The sequence below is a fragment of the Cynara cardunculus genome (assembly GCF_001531365.2).
Source record: "Cynara cardunculus var. scolymus isolate 2C chromosome LG 15, CcrdV1, whole genome shotgun sequence".
Taxonomy (NCBI): domain Eukaryota; kingdom Viridiplantae; phylum Streptophyta; class Magnoliopsida; order Asterales; family Asteraceae; genus Cynara; species Cynara cardunculus.
The window spans coordinates 3319147-3331659 of NC_037542.1; the positions used below are offsets into that span (position 1 = coordinate 3319147).

At 36.8% G+C, this 12513-nt stretch overlaps 1 protein-coding gene across 1 annotated transcript; it reads left to right on the forward strand.

Annotated features, from left to right (window-relative positions):
* Window positions 1–44: 44 nt before the first annotated feature.
* On the forward strand, window positions 45–10878 carry LOC112527169 (protein GFS12). The gene is made up of 16 exons (XM_025137631.1): window positions 45–289; window positions 382–467; window positions 1593–3749; window positions 4038–4365; window positions 4445–4660; window positions 4773–4845; window positions 4933–5138; window positions 5234–5296; window positions 5390–5589; window positions 5697–5808; window positions 5914–6432; window positions 8022–8323; window positions 8416–8647; window positions 8728–8801; window positions 10413–10539; window positions 10612–10878. Exons 1-16 carry the CDS (start codon window positions 164–166, stop codon window positions 10759–10761), a joined length of 4971 nt encoding a protein of 1656 aa, XP_024993399.1. The 5' UTR covers window positions 45–163; the 3' UTR covers window positions 10762–10878.
* Window positions 10879–12513: the final 1635 nt, after the last annotated feature.

A 12513-nucleotide genomic window follows, 5' to 3' on the forward strand; every position in this document is an offset into this window, starting at 1 on the left:
CAGCAAAAGTTGACGTTTTCCGGTTGGGGACGAAGAATCATCAGCTCCGGTACACCAAACTTCTGTAAAATCTGTTGAACTCAGTTTTCGGATCTACGATTACCACCACTACGACTAGTACTATATATGTCTATGTTTCTCCCAAACTCAAGAAATTGAATCAATGGAACCTCAAATGTGTTTCGACTGTCTTCAACGTCAAATTCAAACCGATTTCTCCGACAGACTCCTTTTCAATTATGCCCTCGCCGGTTCCGCCCTTCCCTTCGGCTCCAACGCCGTTGTTCAGGTACTCTCTCTGTCTGTTTCTATGTAAATACATAACTACTGTGATTGTATGGTGATGTAAGCATGCTAAAAATTGAAGGTCCTTTGATGCAGGTCTTAAATTCTGATGGGGAGGTTTCACCTCACTTCATTTTGATGTATTTGCGGATTAATAAAGATGCTTGCTTCACCAAGTACATGTATGATCATCTAGGCTATTTGTATGATTTCAGCATTTGATAATACGAAATTGTATACATGATCAGTTTTTCTGTGGCCGATTCCCCTACTATCTTAAGCTACTCTGCTACATTACACTTGACTGATTCCGTTCCAACATATGATGAAAAGAACTTTCTGAATAGATCACGAGAACGCCATATATACAGATTTCCCCTATTGGTTTGCAACAACTTTTTATTGTTAGACGTGTCTAGAAAGAAAGGGTGATTGGGTATTCCTCTTTGGAAGTTTATGAGTATTAAGAACAGTAATATGCATGCTTTACAATTTCATTACCAAAGTCATGTCCTTTTTAATCTTAAGATAAGCTGCTGTATGGGTAAATGATATTTCCACCACCAGTCAGGCAATTGTTTCAAAATTCATCTTTCCCATTTATTTAGTTTGGAACAAGACAAAGGTGTGGTATGATATTTGGATCAGAGCCTTCAGAGGTAGTATGGAAGTTCTCATTTGATTTTAGGGGAGTTCAAATTAGCATATGGTTTTGGGGTTCTTAAGAATCTTGTACCAACCTAGATAACTAGTACTTACCAACTAAGGGTTTGGCTTTCTTTGGTTGTGTAGGATATATGAATGAAAACTCTAATAAATTGTTAGTGATTATGTGTTTATAAAAAAATGGGGCCTAATGAATGTGATGTTCAAATAGGTCAGTGCTCTAAGAAAAACTAAGTCGACAGCAGTGATTTTGAACATAAATGTGTTGAGACCGACTAAATTCATTGATTTAGTCAACTGTGCCAACCTCAAGTACATGCGATCAATAATGAGTTCAGCATTCAAAACTATTACGCTTGATCCTTGACCAACATCTATGTGTAGATGTCCTTTCCCTATTCTACCGAATCATCTGACTCTGAACTATGCTTTCTTTGGATATTTTGAAATTATTCACCTGGAAGCATGTAACACATGGTACAGTCTGTGGACATGAATATTTGATGTTTTGATGTACATCCAGATTGAAATATATGTATCACACATTCAGTAGGCTTATGTATTTGTTGAGGATACTTTCTTTCCATCTTATAAGAGTAAACTTCATTATGGTGTAACTGGACCTGCATTTGTATTTCCAGCAACGAGCATTGTCCAGAACAGCTGACTGGAAATAACTGTAAAACAAAGGATGACACACCTTTACCGGTACTACTTCAAGACCAGCAAGAGGTGAGTACTGGGAATCTTTGTCACAAACCTGTTCCTTTAGAAATTAAAGCAAATGAACCTCTATTTTTGTCAAATGGTGGGGGAAAGACATCTTTACCTGGATTAGGCTGCAGCAGTTCAACCTGTTACTTTTCTACAAGGTTTTCTTGCATGAGGACGCTTACGGCGTTGGCTCCAGTTTCTCAGATTGGCCCTGCATCATTTCCTGCTTTTGAGGAGCTCACTTCAAGTTTCTTGTCTGGGATTTCAGAAGATCATGTATTGCACTCGCTTAGTCTTCTGATACAAGGAAAAGCAACAGGACGAGATAGCATAAACTTTCTTAATTTGGTTGGAGTACCCTCATTTACTGAAACTAGTTTTCCTGGTTGCCTAAGACATCCAAACATAGTACCAATCTTGAGCATGATGAAATCATCCACCCATATCAATTTAGTACTACCAAAAACTCCTTATACCTTGGAAAACATTCTTCACTACAGCCCTGATGCCTTAAAGTCGAACTGGCATATTAAGTTTTTAATGTATCAACTACTCTCTCCCTTGAGATACATGCATGGCTTAGGGATTTCCCATGGTAGCATATGCCCATCCAATGTATTACTAACTGATTCCTTCTGGTGTTGGCTGCATATCGGTGATACACTACAATCAAACTCCAACTTATCCAGAAGTAAAATGTCCAATGCTGCTTCCCCTAGAAAGATTGGTTGTTGCACCAAAGGCTGTCATTCAAGTGAACTCTATGCTGGTTTGAAGCTATCCCATCCTACAGATTGGCATACTGGGTTTGTTCGTTGGTGGAGTGGAGACATGAGTAACTTTGACTATCTGCTCTTCTTAAACAGAGTAGCTGGTAGGAGATGGGGAGATCACACTTTTCACACTGTTATGCCATGGGTTATTGATTTCAGTGTAAAACCTGATGAGAATAATGACACAGGTTGGCGAAATTTGAGTAAAAGTAAGTGGCGCTTGGCAAAAGGTGATGAACAGTTGGACTTCACATATTTAACATCGGAAGTCCCACATCATGTTTCAGATGAATGCCTCTCAGAACTAGCTGTCTGTAGCTACAAAGCAAGAAGGTTGCCTTTAAGTGTTTTGCGTACTGCTGTTCGTTCAGTCTATGAACCAAACGAGTATCCCTCTACAATGCACAGGCTTTACCAGTGGACCCCAGATGAATGCATCCCTGAATTTTACTATGATCCACAGATATTCCATTCTCGACATTCTGGGATGTCTGATTTAGCAGTACCTTCATGGGCAGGTAGCCCTGAGGAGTTTATTAGATTGCATCGAGATGCTTTAGAAAGCTATCGTGTATCATGCCAGATTCATCATTGGATAGATATTATCTTTGGGTACAAGATGTCAGGGCAAGCAGCTATTGCTGCAAAAAATGTCATGTTGCCCCCTTCAGAACCTACAAAGGCCAGATCGGCGGGACGTCGTCAGCTCTTTAGTCTACCCCATCCTGCTCGTTGGGGTGTTATAAAGAAGGCTTGTCAACATAACACTGATTCAGCTTTGAGTCAAAGGCAAATGAATGAAGTTGAGAGTGTGAAGCATCTGCTTCATGATACTTCTAATTTACGAGCACTAGAGGAAGCAGCTACATTCATTGAACATGCTTCCAATTTGAGTCCTCTGTATAGAAATGATCTTGTAACGGACGACTCTGCTTCAGAAGAATCCATAAGTCAAGCAAAAGTTGCAAATGACACATTTGAATATGGCACATACTCCAAGTTGCCGTCAATTATTGATATAAATTTCCTTCTTCAGACTATTGATTCAGATGATAATAGTACTCCAGGATATCAAGATTTCTTTCTATGGAAGCAGAAAGCATCTCGTTCACCAAACCTTTCTGTAGATATTGCAAATGATGTATTTTCGATTGGCTGCATCTTAGCAGAACTACATCTGAAGAGGCCACTGTTTAATCCAACTTCCTTAACCCAGTACTTACACAGTGGTGTCCTGCCCAAGTTGATGCTGGAACTTCCCCCTCAAGTTAATATTCTTGTTGAAGCATGCATTCAGAAGGAATGGAATAGGTACTCTTCAATACTTTTCTGCCTCTTAAAAGGAATGCAATGACTTTTCTGTAAGTAGATAATATTTATATATGGCAAATACTCATACACACTCCTCAACTTTGATGTGGTTCGAACCTTGACCTCCTGGGAGGCTGAGCTCTACCAGTAACCTGGGTACCGCTGGGCAATGACCTTTTGGTTTCTTTTTGTTATCTTCAGCTAATTGGAACTGTAATTTTATTTATAGTTTGCTCTCTTTTTATTAGGTTTTACACTATAAGTTATCCTTTCTTTTTCAATTACCAGGAGACCTTCTGTCAAGTCTCTTTTGGAATCTCCCTACTTCCCTGCAACTGTTAGGTCATCGTACCTGTTTCTAGCTCCACTTCAAGTTTTATCAAAAGATGGATCTCGGCTTCATTATGTTGCGAGTTATGCAAAATGTGGAGCTTTGAAATCAATGGGAAATTTCGCAGCTGAAATGTGTGCACCCTACTGCCTACCTCTTTTACTCGCACCTTTATCTGACACTGAAGCAGAATGCGGTTATATAATGCTAAAAGAATTCTTGAAGTGTCTGAACCTGAAAGCTGTGAAGGCACTTATCTTGCCTGTGATCCAGAAAATTTTGCAGGCTGGTTGCAAATTTTATTCTATAGTTTGTGGCTTGGAAACATTTTCTTCTGGCTTCTTACAGTGAGACTCTTTTGCAGACCATAGGTTATTTACGTATGAAGGTTTCTCTTCTTCAAGATTCGTTTGTACGTGAGTTATGGAGCACGATTGGTAAACAAATATATTTAGAGAATATACATCCTATGGTTCTATCGAATTTGTATGTTTCTCCTCATAAGAGTTCATCTGGAGCTGCCTCGGTGCTTTTGATTGGCTCAAGTGACGAGCTTGGTGTACCTGTTACAGTTCACCAGGTTTAATAAGCTGTGAACTTCTCAATTTTCTGATTTTATTAAGGAGGATTTAATTATAACTTGAAAAGGTCGATATACTATTTGACTAACTAATCACTCCTTCCTTACCCAGACAATATTACCTTTGATCCACTGTTTCGGGAAGGGGCTTTGCAGTGATGGAATTGATGCCATTGTTAGAATTGGTAATCCTGATTTTTCTATATGAAGAAATCATACCGTTTTTGGAATGTTATACTCAAGTCTGTAAGCTAACCACTATTAACATGCAGGTGGTCTTTTTGGAGAGACTTTTATCGTCAAACAGATTCTTCCATTACTGAAAAATGTCGTACGTTCTTGCATCGATGTCTCCAATGTTAGTAGACCCGAACCTGTGCAGAGTTGGAGTTCCTTGGCTCTTATTGATTGTCTAATGACATTAGATGGGATAGTGGGATTATTGCCAAATGAGGTGGTTGTCAAAGAGCTGATTGAGGTATGTAACCTACTCTTCACCGTTACCTAAGTTGTCAATAATCTGATCCAGGAACTCGTATGATGAGTTTATTATGACTGACTAAAACGTACCAGGATGGAGGTTGCCTCTATATTCAGCTTCTTATGATGGCCAATTTGGGAATTCCAGTATTTCAGGTGTTCCAGTCGTTTCTTAGCTCTAACTTTCACAAACATTAAGTAGATAAATTATTTGGATCAACTATAAAAGCTTGGACCTTTGTGTGACAGGTTGCTGCTACAAGTCTTGTTGCAGTTTCCCAGCAGATTGGACCAGAATTAACATCAGTGTATGTCATGCCGAAACTCAAAGAACTCTTCGAAAAACTTGCCTTCTCTGAGGAAACTCGCAGTGGTCCTGGTTGTGGAAGTCAGAAAGCTTCTAAAAATAAAGTCGAGGACGAGCAAATGGAAAACAAAATGGATCTTGTGTAGGTTTTTGCCCACTTTACTTGAGCATTCTTCATGATGGAGATAACCAATCTGGATTGCTGCATTTTCATGTTCACAATGTTTACCTGTTAGAGGATATTTACAGGTTGCTTCTATATCCACCTTTTGCATCTCTTCTTGGAATAGAGACACTTCGTCAGTGTTGTACCACATGGTTGATTCTTGAACAGTATCTTCTGTGGCATCATAATTGGAAGGTGGGATATTTTTCATGCTTCCTAAGATATCCATTTTATGAGCACAAGTTAGTGTTTTTGTTCACTTGCATGTTAGTTTTGTTTCGTAAAATTGTCATGCTTTAGTGGGAGTACACAGAGGAATCTTCTCGTGGTGCTGTGGACATAAATGCCAGAAGGGCAAGTTACAGCAAGAACCCAACTGCTGAATACAATCCTGCTAAAATGCTACTTCATGGGTTTGGATGGTCAATACCTCAATCACCAGGAGATAAAGGTGCCAAAAACTCAAGACCTCATAAGCGACAACATGATCATCAAAATAACTCTGCGCAGAGGCATGTGACAACCTCAACAACTAGAGAGCAGGAACCCTGGCATTGGTTCCCTAGTCCTGCACCTAGCTGGGATGGACCGGATTTTCTTGGTCGCATTGGGGCTTCAAGTAATGAAATTCCATGGAAGATCAGTGCATCTGTAGTACACTCTGTCCGCGCCCACCATGGAGCACTCAGGTCGTTTGCTGTTTGCCAAGATGAGTGTACCTTTTTTACAGCTGGAGTTGGTCCAGGATTTAAGGGATCTGTCCAGAAGTGGGATTTATCAAGAATCTCTTGTTCATCTGGATATGATGGCCATGAAGAGGTTTGTTCTCTTACCAATTTGGTTTAAGATTTTCTGAACCATGATCTTTAGAATGTAACTGTTAGGCTACCACCAGTGAGGTTCACGTATAGTTATTCTATCTTTTATTATCACCAACTTAAATTTTTGCAAATTGAATTTGATGTAAGGTACCATACGTTGGTCACAAGGTCTTTTATGTTGAGTAGAATTCGGAGGGTTCAAAGGCTTATCTTGATAAACCTATTATATGGATCTACATTGTATCTAATTATTAAATATATGTATATAACCAAATTTGTAACTCAATGGAAAGAAAACTTGGTACAAAGGTTTCTTGTATTTATTTGGCTAACTCATTAGTTAAGTTGCTTCTTTGAATCGGATGCTATCACCTAGTAATTTTTCAAGAAAGTTCCAAGACTAAAATTATGACTGAAGATACTTTTTTCTTAAGTGGTTGGACTGAGGCATTTCGAGATCTTCGTTAAATTATCAAGAGATCTGAAAACATAGACAATGTAGCTGTCCACGATAGAAGTGGTTCTACGCTTGCTATACTGTACTAGCTGATTATGTGATTATTGTTGGTGTCTTTAAGTTCTTGGAGATGTCATCTTTAGCCTCAAAGAACAACCTTTAATCATCCATATGTGTGCCCAATAGGTATACAATTACTAATTTGGTTACTACAAAAATATCTAATTGTTCTCTCATATATTTGGTGCCTGTGCCATATAACAGCAAGTAAATACCATTATAGTGCATAATAACACAAATGTAGTTGGATTTAGGAGGAAGCTTTACTAGTATTAAGCATACAAAGACTGATACCATGCTAGATATGCGAGTAAAACCCAATACGAGTATACCTTACTAGTACAATTATACTACATGTCGGATTGACCTGATACTAGTAATCAAGGGAGAATCTCAGAAGGGTCCTGTGGGTCAAGTGACACCATATGATTATAAGGAATTTCTGACAAACTTAAAGAGATTTTTCAGGGAAAAAGTGTCTTCTCTTTGAGAAATTCTCATTAGATACTCAACATACAAGCTGATTAGTTGCCCTAAAATACAGCAAATATACATATTTTTAGCCTATAAACAAGCTTATATATCTCCTAATCTAGGAAAACAAAATATTTACAAATATTGACGATAAAAACATATATTCTGCTGATTTGGTTTGCTGCGGAGCTGCATAAATCTGGTGGTTTTTAATATCTTTGGCAATTTCTATGATGTATAGGGGTAGATTGAATAGTATGAAAGTATTTGGGCAGCATTATATCTTTTAGAAGCATGAACCCATCAGATTTTATGCCAATTTCTAGACGTAGCTCACGTGGTATAGTTTCTGCTTAGCATCATTGAGCTACAAGGATTGGTTCTTGCTTTTCCAATCCCATCTTCTTTTTTATGCTATTAACCCCAACTTCAATACTTCCGTATGCACATATTTCTTCCAGCCCCTTGTATTAATCAGTATTTCTAATTGAACGCTGAGTTCAACAATTTTTGTATATTTCTTCCAGTCAGTTTTTGCATATATGTTGTCAGTTCTATATTGAGTAAAGGTTGATGCTACTGTATATCTTGGTCAGGTTGTGAATGAAATTTGTGTCCTGGCTTCTTCTGAAAGAACTGCTTCTTGTGATGGTACAATTCATGTTTGGAATAGCCAATCAGGAAAAAATATATCTTTCATTGCTGAACATTCTGCACAATATGGGAACTCCTCGACTTCTGCATCAAGGATACATTCCGACCAAGCTAATATGCTTGACTTTAGCTCACTTGGCACTGGAATTTTGAGTAGCGCCTATGATGGGAGTTTGTATACGTGTATGCATCACCTGGAAACTGTAAATAGGCTCGTGGCAGGTACCGGAAATGGTTCTCTCAGGTAAATCTTTTAATACCTAAATGACTTTCCTGACAAACATCAACATGGAGCAAATAAAAAAAAAATGTGTTCCATTTTCTTTGTGTTTTCAGATTCATCGATATCGATCAAGGTCAAAAACTTCATTTGTGGAGGAGTGATCCTGTTGAATCCAGTTTTCCTTCTCTAATCTCTTCCATATGCTCATGTGGTTCTACTAATGGTGGTGCGACTTCACCATCCTGGATTGCCGCTGGACTAAGTTCTGGTCACTGCAGGTTGCTAGATATGAGGAGTGGAAATTTAATTACATCATGGCAAGCTCATGATGGATATGTTACAAAGGTATGGTTTTGTTAAGTCGCCATGTTGGTAGTCTTTTTATCTTTTGACTAAGACTCACTCTCATCTTCCAATCCCTGCAGTTAGCTGCTCCGGAGGACCACTTGCTTGTTTCTAGCTCACTTGACAAGACTTTGCGAGTTTGGGACCTCAGAAAGTAATCTTGCTTGCTTGCATAAACAATTTCCATCCCCACCCCCCCCCACACACACACACACACACACCGAAAGATCGTGTAGAAGGAAAGTTAAGGTGTGAAGCATAAAAAGGGATTTGGACCCTTGATCACCTTAAATCTCAAACCCATCCATGAATCGTGTTTGATACGGGGTTGATCCGGTGCATCTCATTCTAACATGCATCCAAGAGTAGAGATCCTTCTTACGCTCCTCATCTTAACTCTCCTTTTCACTGGACCAACCCTATATAATATGAGCTCCATAATTCAGATTTACTTATTTTTTAAAAATACCATGCATCCAAGTTCAAACGAGAAGGCAATTTGCACAAAGGGAAGAAGCAATATGAGCTCCATAATTCATTAATTAAAAATACCATAAATAAAAAATAAAAAATAGTTTTAGAAATTAGGATAATCCTTTAAAATCTTATTATATCTTTCAGATTTACTTATTTTTTAGTTTTAGTTAATTATTAATTTTTTATCAAGTTTTATAAAAAAAATTGTAGATACACTTTTGATAAAAAAAAAAAAAAAGGTTTACAATTTTCATCAAATATCACATGTTATCCACAATCAATTCATTAGTTTTTTCACCATTTTTTATTTATTGTTTAGATCCACGTTTTGAATCACATGTATTAATTTCGTTTAAGATATGATCTATTACGTATCGTATATGATCCACTATGTGAATTTTTGTACATATCACATATGATAATATGTGTTTTAATATAAGTGAAGTATAATCACATGTGATAATACTTACATCACAAAAAGATCTATGAATGTAAATATACATAATCACATATTATTAACATAAATATCTACAATTATCATATATGATTAAAAAAGTATCATATGTAATAAAAACTTATAGTCAAGCTGTTACAAATTTATCGTTATAATAAAATCGGTTTATTAAGGAGTATTGAAAATAGGTTCCAAAAAAAAAAACTCAATCCCAATTTATTAGGTCACCACGTTTATAGATATCCTTTTAATTTAATTTAATAATGTTTTGCTTTATCCATTCATTAAATAAGATATGTGGCCCATATTGATTCTTGCATTCTTACAAATTATTTTGCTTCTCGCATGATCCTCTCTCTCTCCATATATATATATATATATGGAGGTTCGGAGGAAAACCCCGAAAAAAAATGAAAAACTGAGGAACACTTCGATAACCATTCATCACGGTATGCACACATGTCACATGTGCATATGTACAAGTAATTGATGTTGTTTTTTGGTTTTTATGCACATGTGCATATTGAACAAATTACTTACAAATTATTTGTGCGTACATGTGCATGCCGTCCAGATGAACAGTTATGAGGTTCTGTAGTTTTCTCTTGAACCTGATCCTATATATATAGGATCAATATTCATTATGAATAAAACATTCATGATGACTATGAAAGTGCTATTCTATCATGAATCACACATTCAATGATGAATATGTTACAACATTCATCATGTCTGTATTTCTGATGAATATGCCACGTGTCACTTTGTTGGCAGATCCGGGTTCCTAATCAATTTTAGGTTATATTTGAAAAAACCAAACATGTGTGTGTGCAGGAATTTGGCATCAGCATTAATGGTATTCAGAGGTCACAACGATGGTGTATCTGGTTTTTCTATTTGGGGACAAGATGTTATTTCAATATCCAGAAGTAAGATTGGCCTTTCTTCCTTGTCTCAACAGGTAAGTGCTGTATGTTTCATAGATAATGTGTAGATTTTGTTTGTAGTTCCATTAATGTAATGTTATATGCAGGAGGGGCAACATCGGATCACACCGCAATACCTGTACACAGGGGATCGTGAGTCAAGGAACATGTCGGTGTTATCTAACATAACCATTCTTCCGTTTTCACGACTTTTTCTGGTTGGAACGGAAGATGGTTACCTAAAGCTCTGTTCTTAGCCATTGTGTATATTTTGGTTGTGACATTTTAACAAGCACCATTTGATGTTTTATTTATTAAGATGTGAATAATTTAGTCAACAAATATAAACTTGTATTATTTTATCGGTGTTTTTATATAATCAAGAAGGAACAAAAAATCCCCTTGTGGTCATGGAGGTTTAAATGCGGTGACTTCGGGTTACCTGCTAAGTAGGTGGTCGTCCTGGGATTAGTCGGCTCGCATAGCGGGTTGGATATTCCAGTTAATAAAAAAAATATGATAACATAACCAAAGACTAAACTTTTTCATTACCATTGTTGTTTATAATATTTTTGTCCTTGGTTTTTTAGAATTTATCTTTACATTTCCGTTACCCTTTTGCTTTTAGGACTAACTTTGTTAGAAAACATTAGTTTAATTAAGGGTAGTTTAGTCTTTTTCAACATTTTTTATTTCGTTTTTATTAAATTAAAGCATTTATAAAAATAAATAAAAATACAAAACCTAACCTACTCCCACCCATCTTCCCCTTATAAGAGTCATAAACTCCACCTTTTCACTTGCTCTTAAAATAAGAAAAACCTCTATGACCTACCCATTACAACTAAAAAACAAATCAAACGTGCAAAAAAAAAAAAAAAAAAAAAAAAAAAAAAAAAAAAAAAAAAAAAAAAAAAAAAAAAAAAAAACAAAGTTTATCTCAATAAACCCTTCCTTAAACTAAAGTTGTCAACGGTCGGTTTCGGTCCCTATAGACCTACCCGGTTTCTGAGCTTCACAAATGAGTCTCTCTTTAGCGCCTTGGTGAAAATGTCAGCAACTTGGTCTTCACTCTTGCAGTGTGGAAGATCATCATGCCGAAGATCCCTTAAGACATAAAATCTTAAATCTATATGTTTACTTCTTTCGTGTAGCACTTGATTGTTCGACAATCTGATTCTTGAGTTGTTGTCACAGAAGATTTTAGTAGCTCCAGGTTGCTTAAAAGTGCAGCTCGTGAAGAACCCTTCTAAGCCATATGGTTGGACAAGCACAAGCTATAGCAACGACAAATTCAATCTCTATTGTTGATAATGTGACAATCTTTGCTTTTTGGATGGCCTAAGAAATAGCACATGTTCCAAGCATGAAAACATAGCCCGATGTACTCCTTCTGTCAGTTTGATCACGTGCATATTCACTATTGGTGAACCCCAACTAATCATCTTTATTACTTTTCTTATAGCAGGGACCAAGATCTCGAGTTCCTTGCAAATAAGGAAGTATTCTCTTGGCAGCTAATTACAGCTCTGTTGGATTATCCGTCTACTTGTTGATTAAACACAAAGAACATGATATTAGGTCTTGTAGCAATAAGACACATCAGACTGCCACTATTTGCTTAAAGAGTGTTGTCGACCCTCTTTCCATATCCATCTTTGTGTAACTTCATGCAACACTCAGTCATAATGCTTACTTCATTGCAATCCCTAATTTGGAACCTGTTAAGAATTTCTCCTCATATTTTTTTTTGGCAAAGAAACATTCCAACATCTAATTGCATTACTTCTATTCCTAGAAAATACTGCTTCAAACTAAGATCAAACATTTCAAATTCATTCATCATGGACCTCTTAAATTCTCCAAAAATGGTAGAATTGTTTCCAGTAATTAAGAGGTCATCAACATACAAGCATGTTATGAGCATTTCTCCATTTCTTCCAACTGTAACAAACATAGAGTGCTCAAAAGGACATTTCATCCTTAAGAAAATACTCATCAATGCGACT

Bases quoted from the DNA above. Each gene is read 5' to 3' on its own strand.
- LOC112527169 (XM_025137631.1), top strand. From the start codon at position 164: ATGGAACCTCAAATGTGTTTCGACTGTCTTCAACGTCAAATTCAAACC. The intron at 290-381 runs GTACTCTCTCTG...CCTTTGATGCAG, and splicing joins GCTCCAACGCCGTTGTTCAG to GTCTTAAATTCTGATGGGGA. The intron at 468-1,592 runs GTATGATCATCT...TTGTATTTCCAG, and splicing joins GCTTGCTTCACCAAGTACAT to CAACGAGCATTGTCCAGAAC.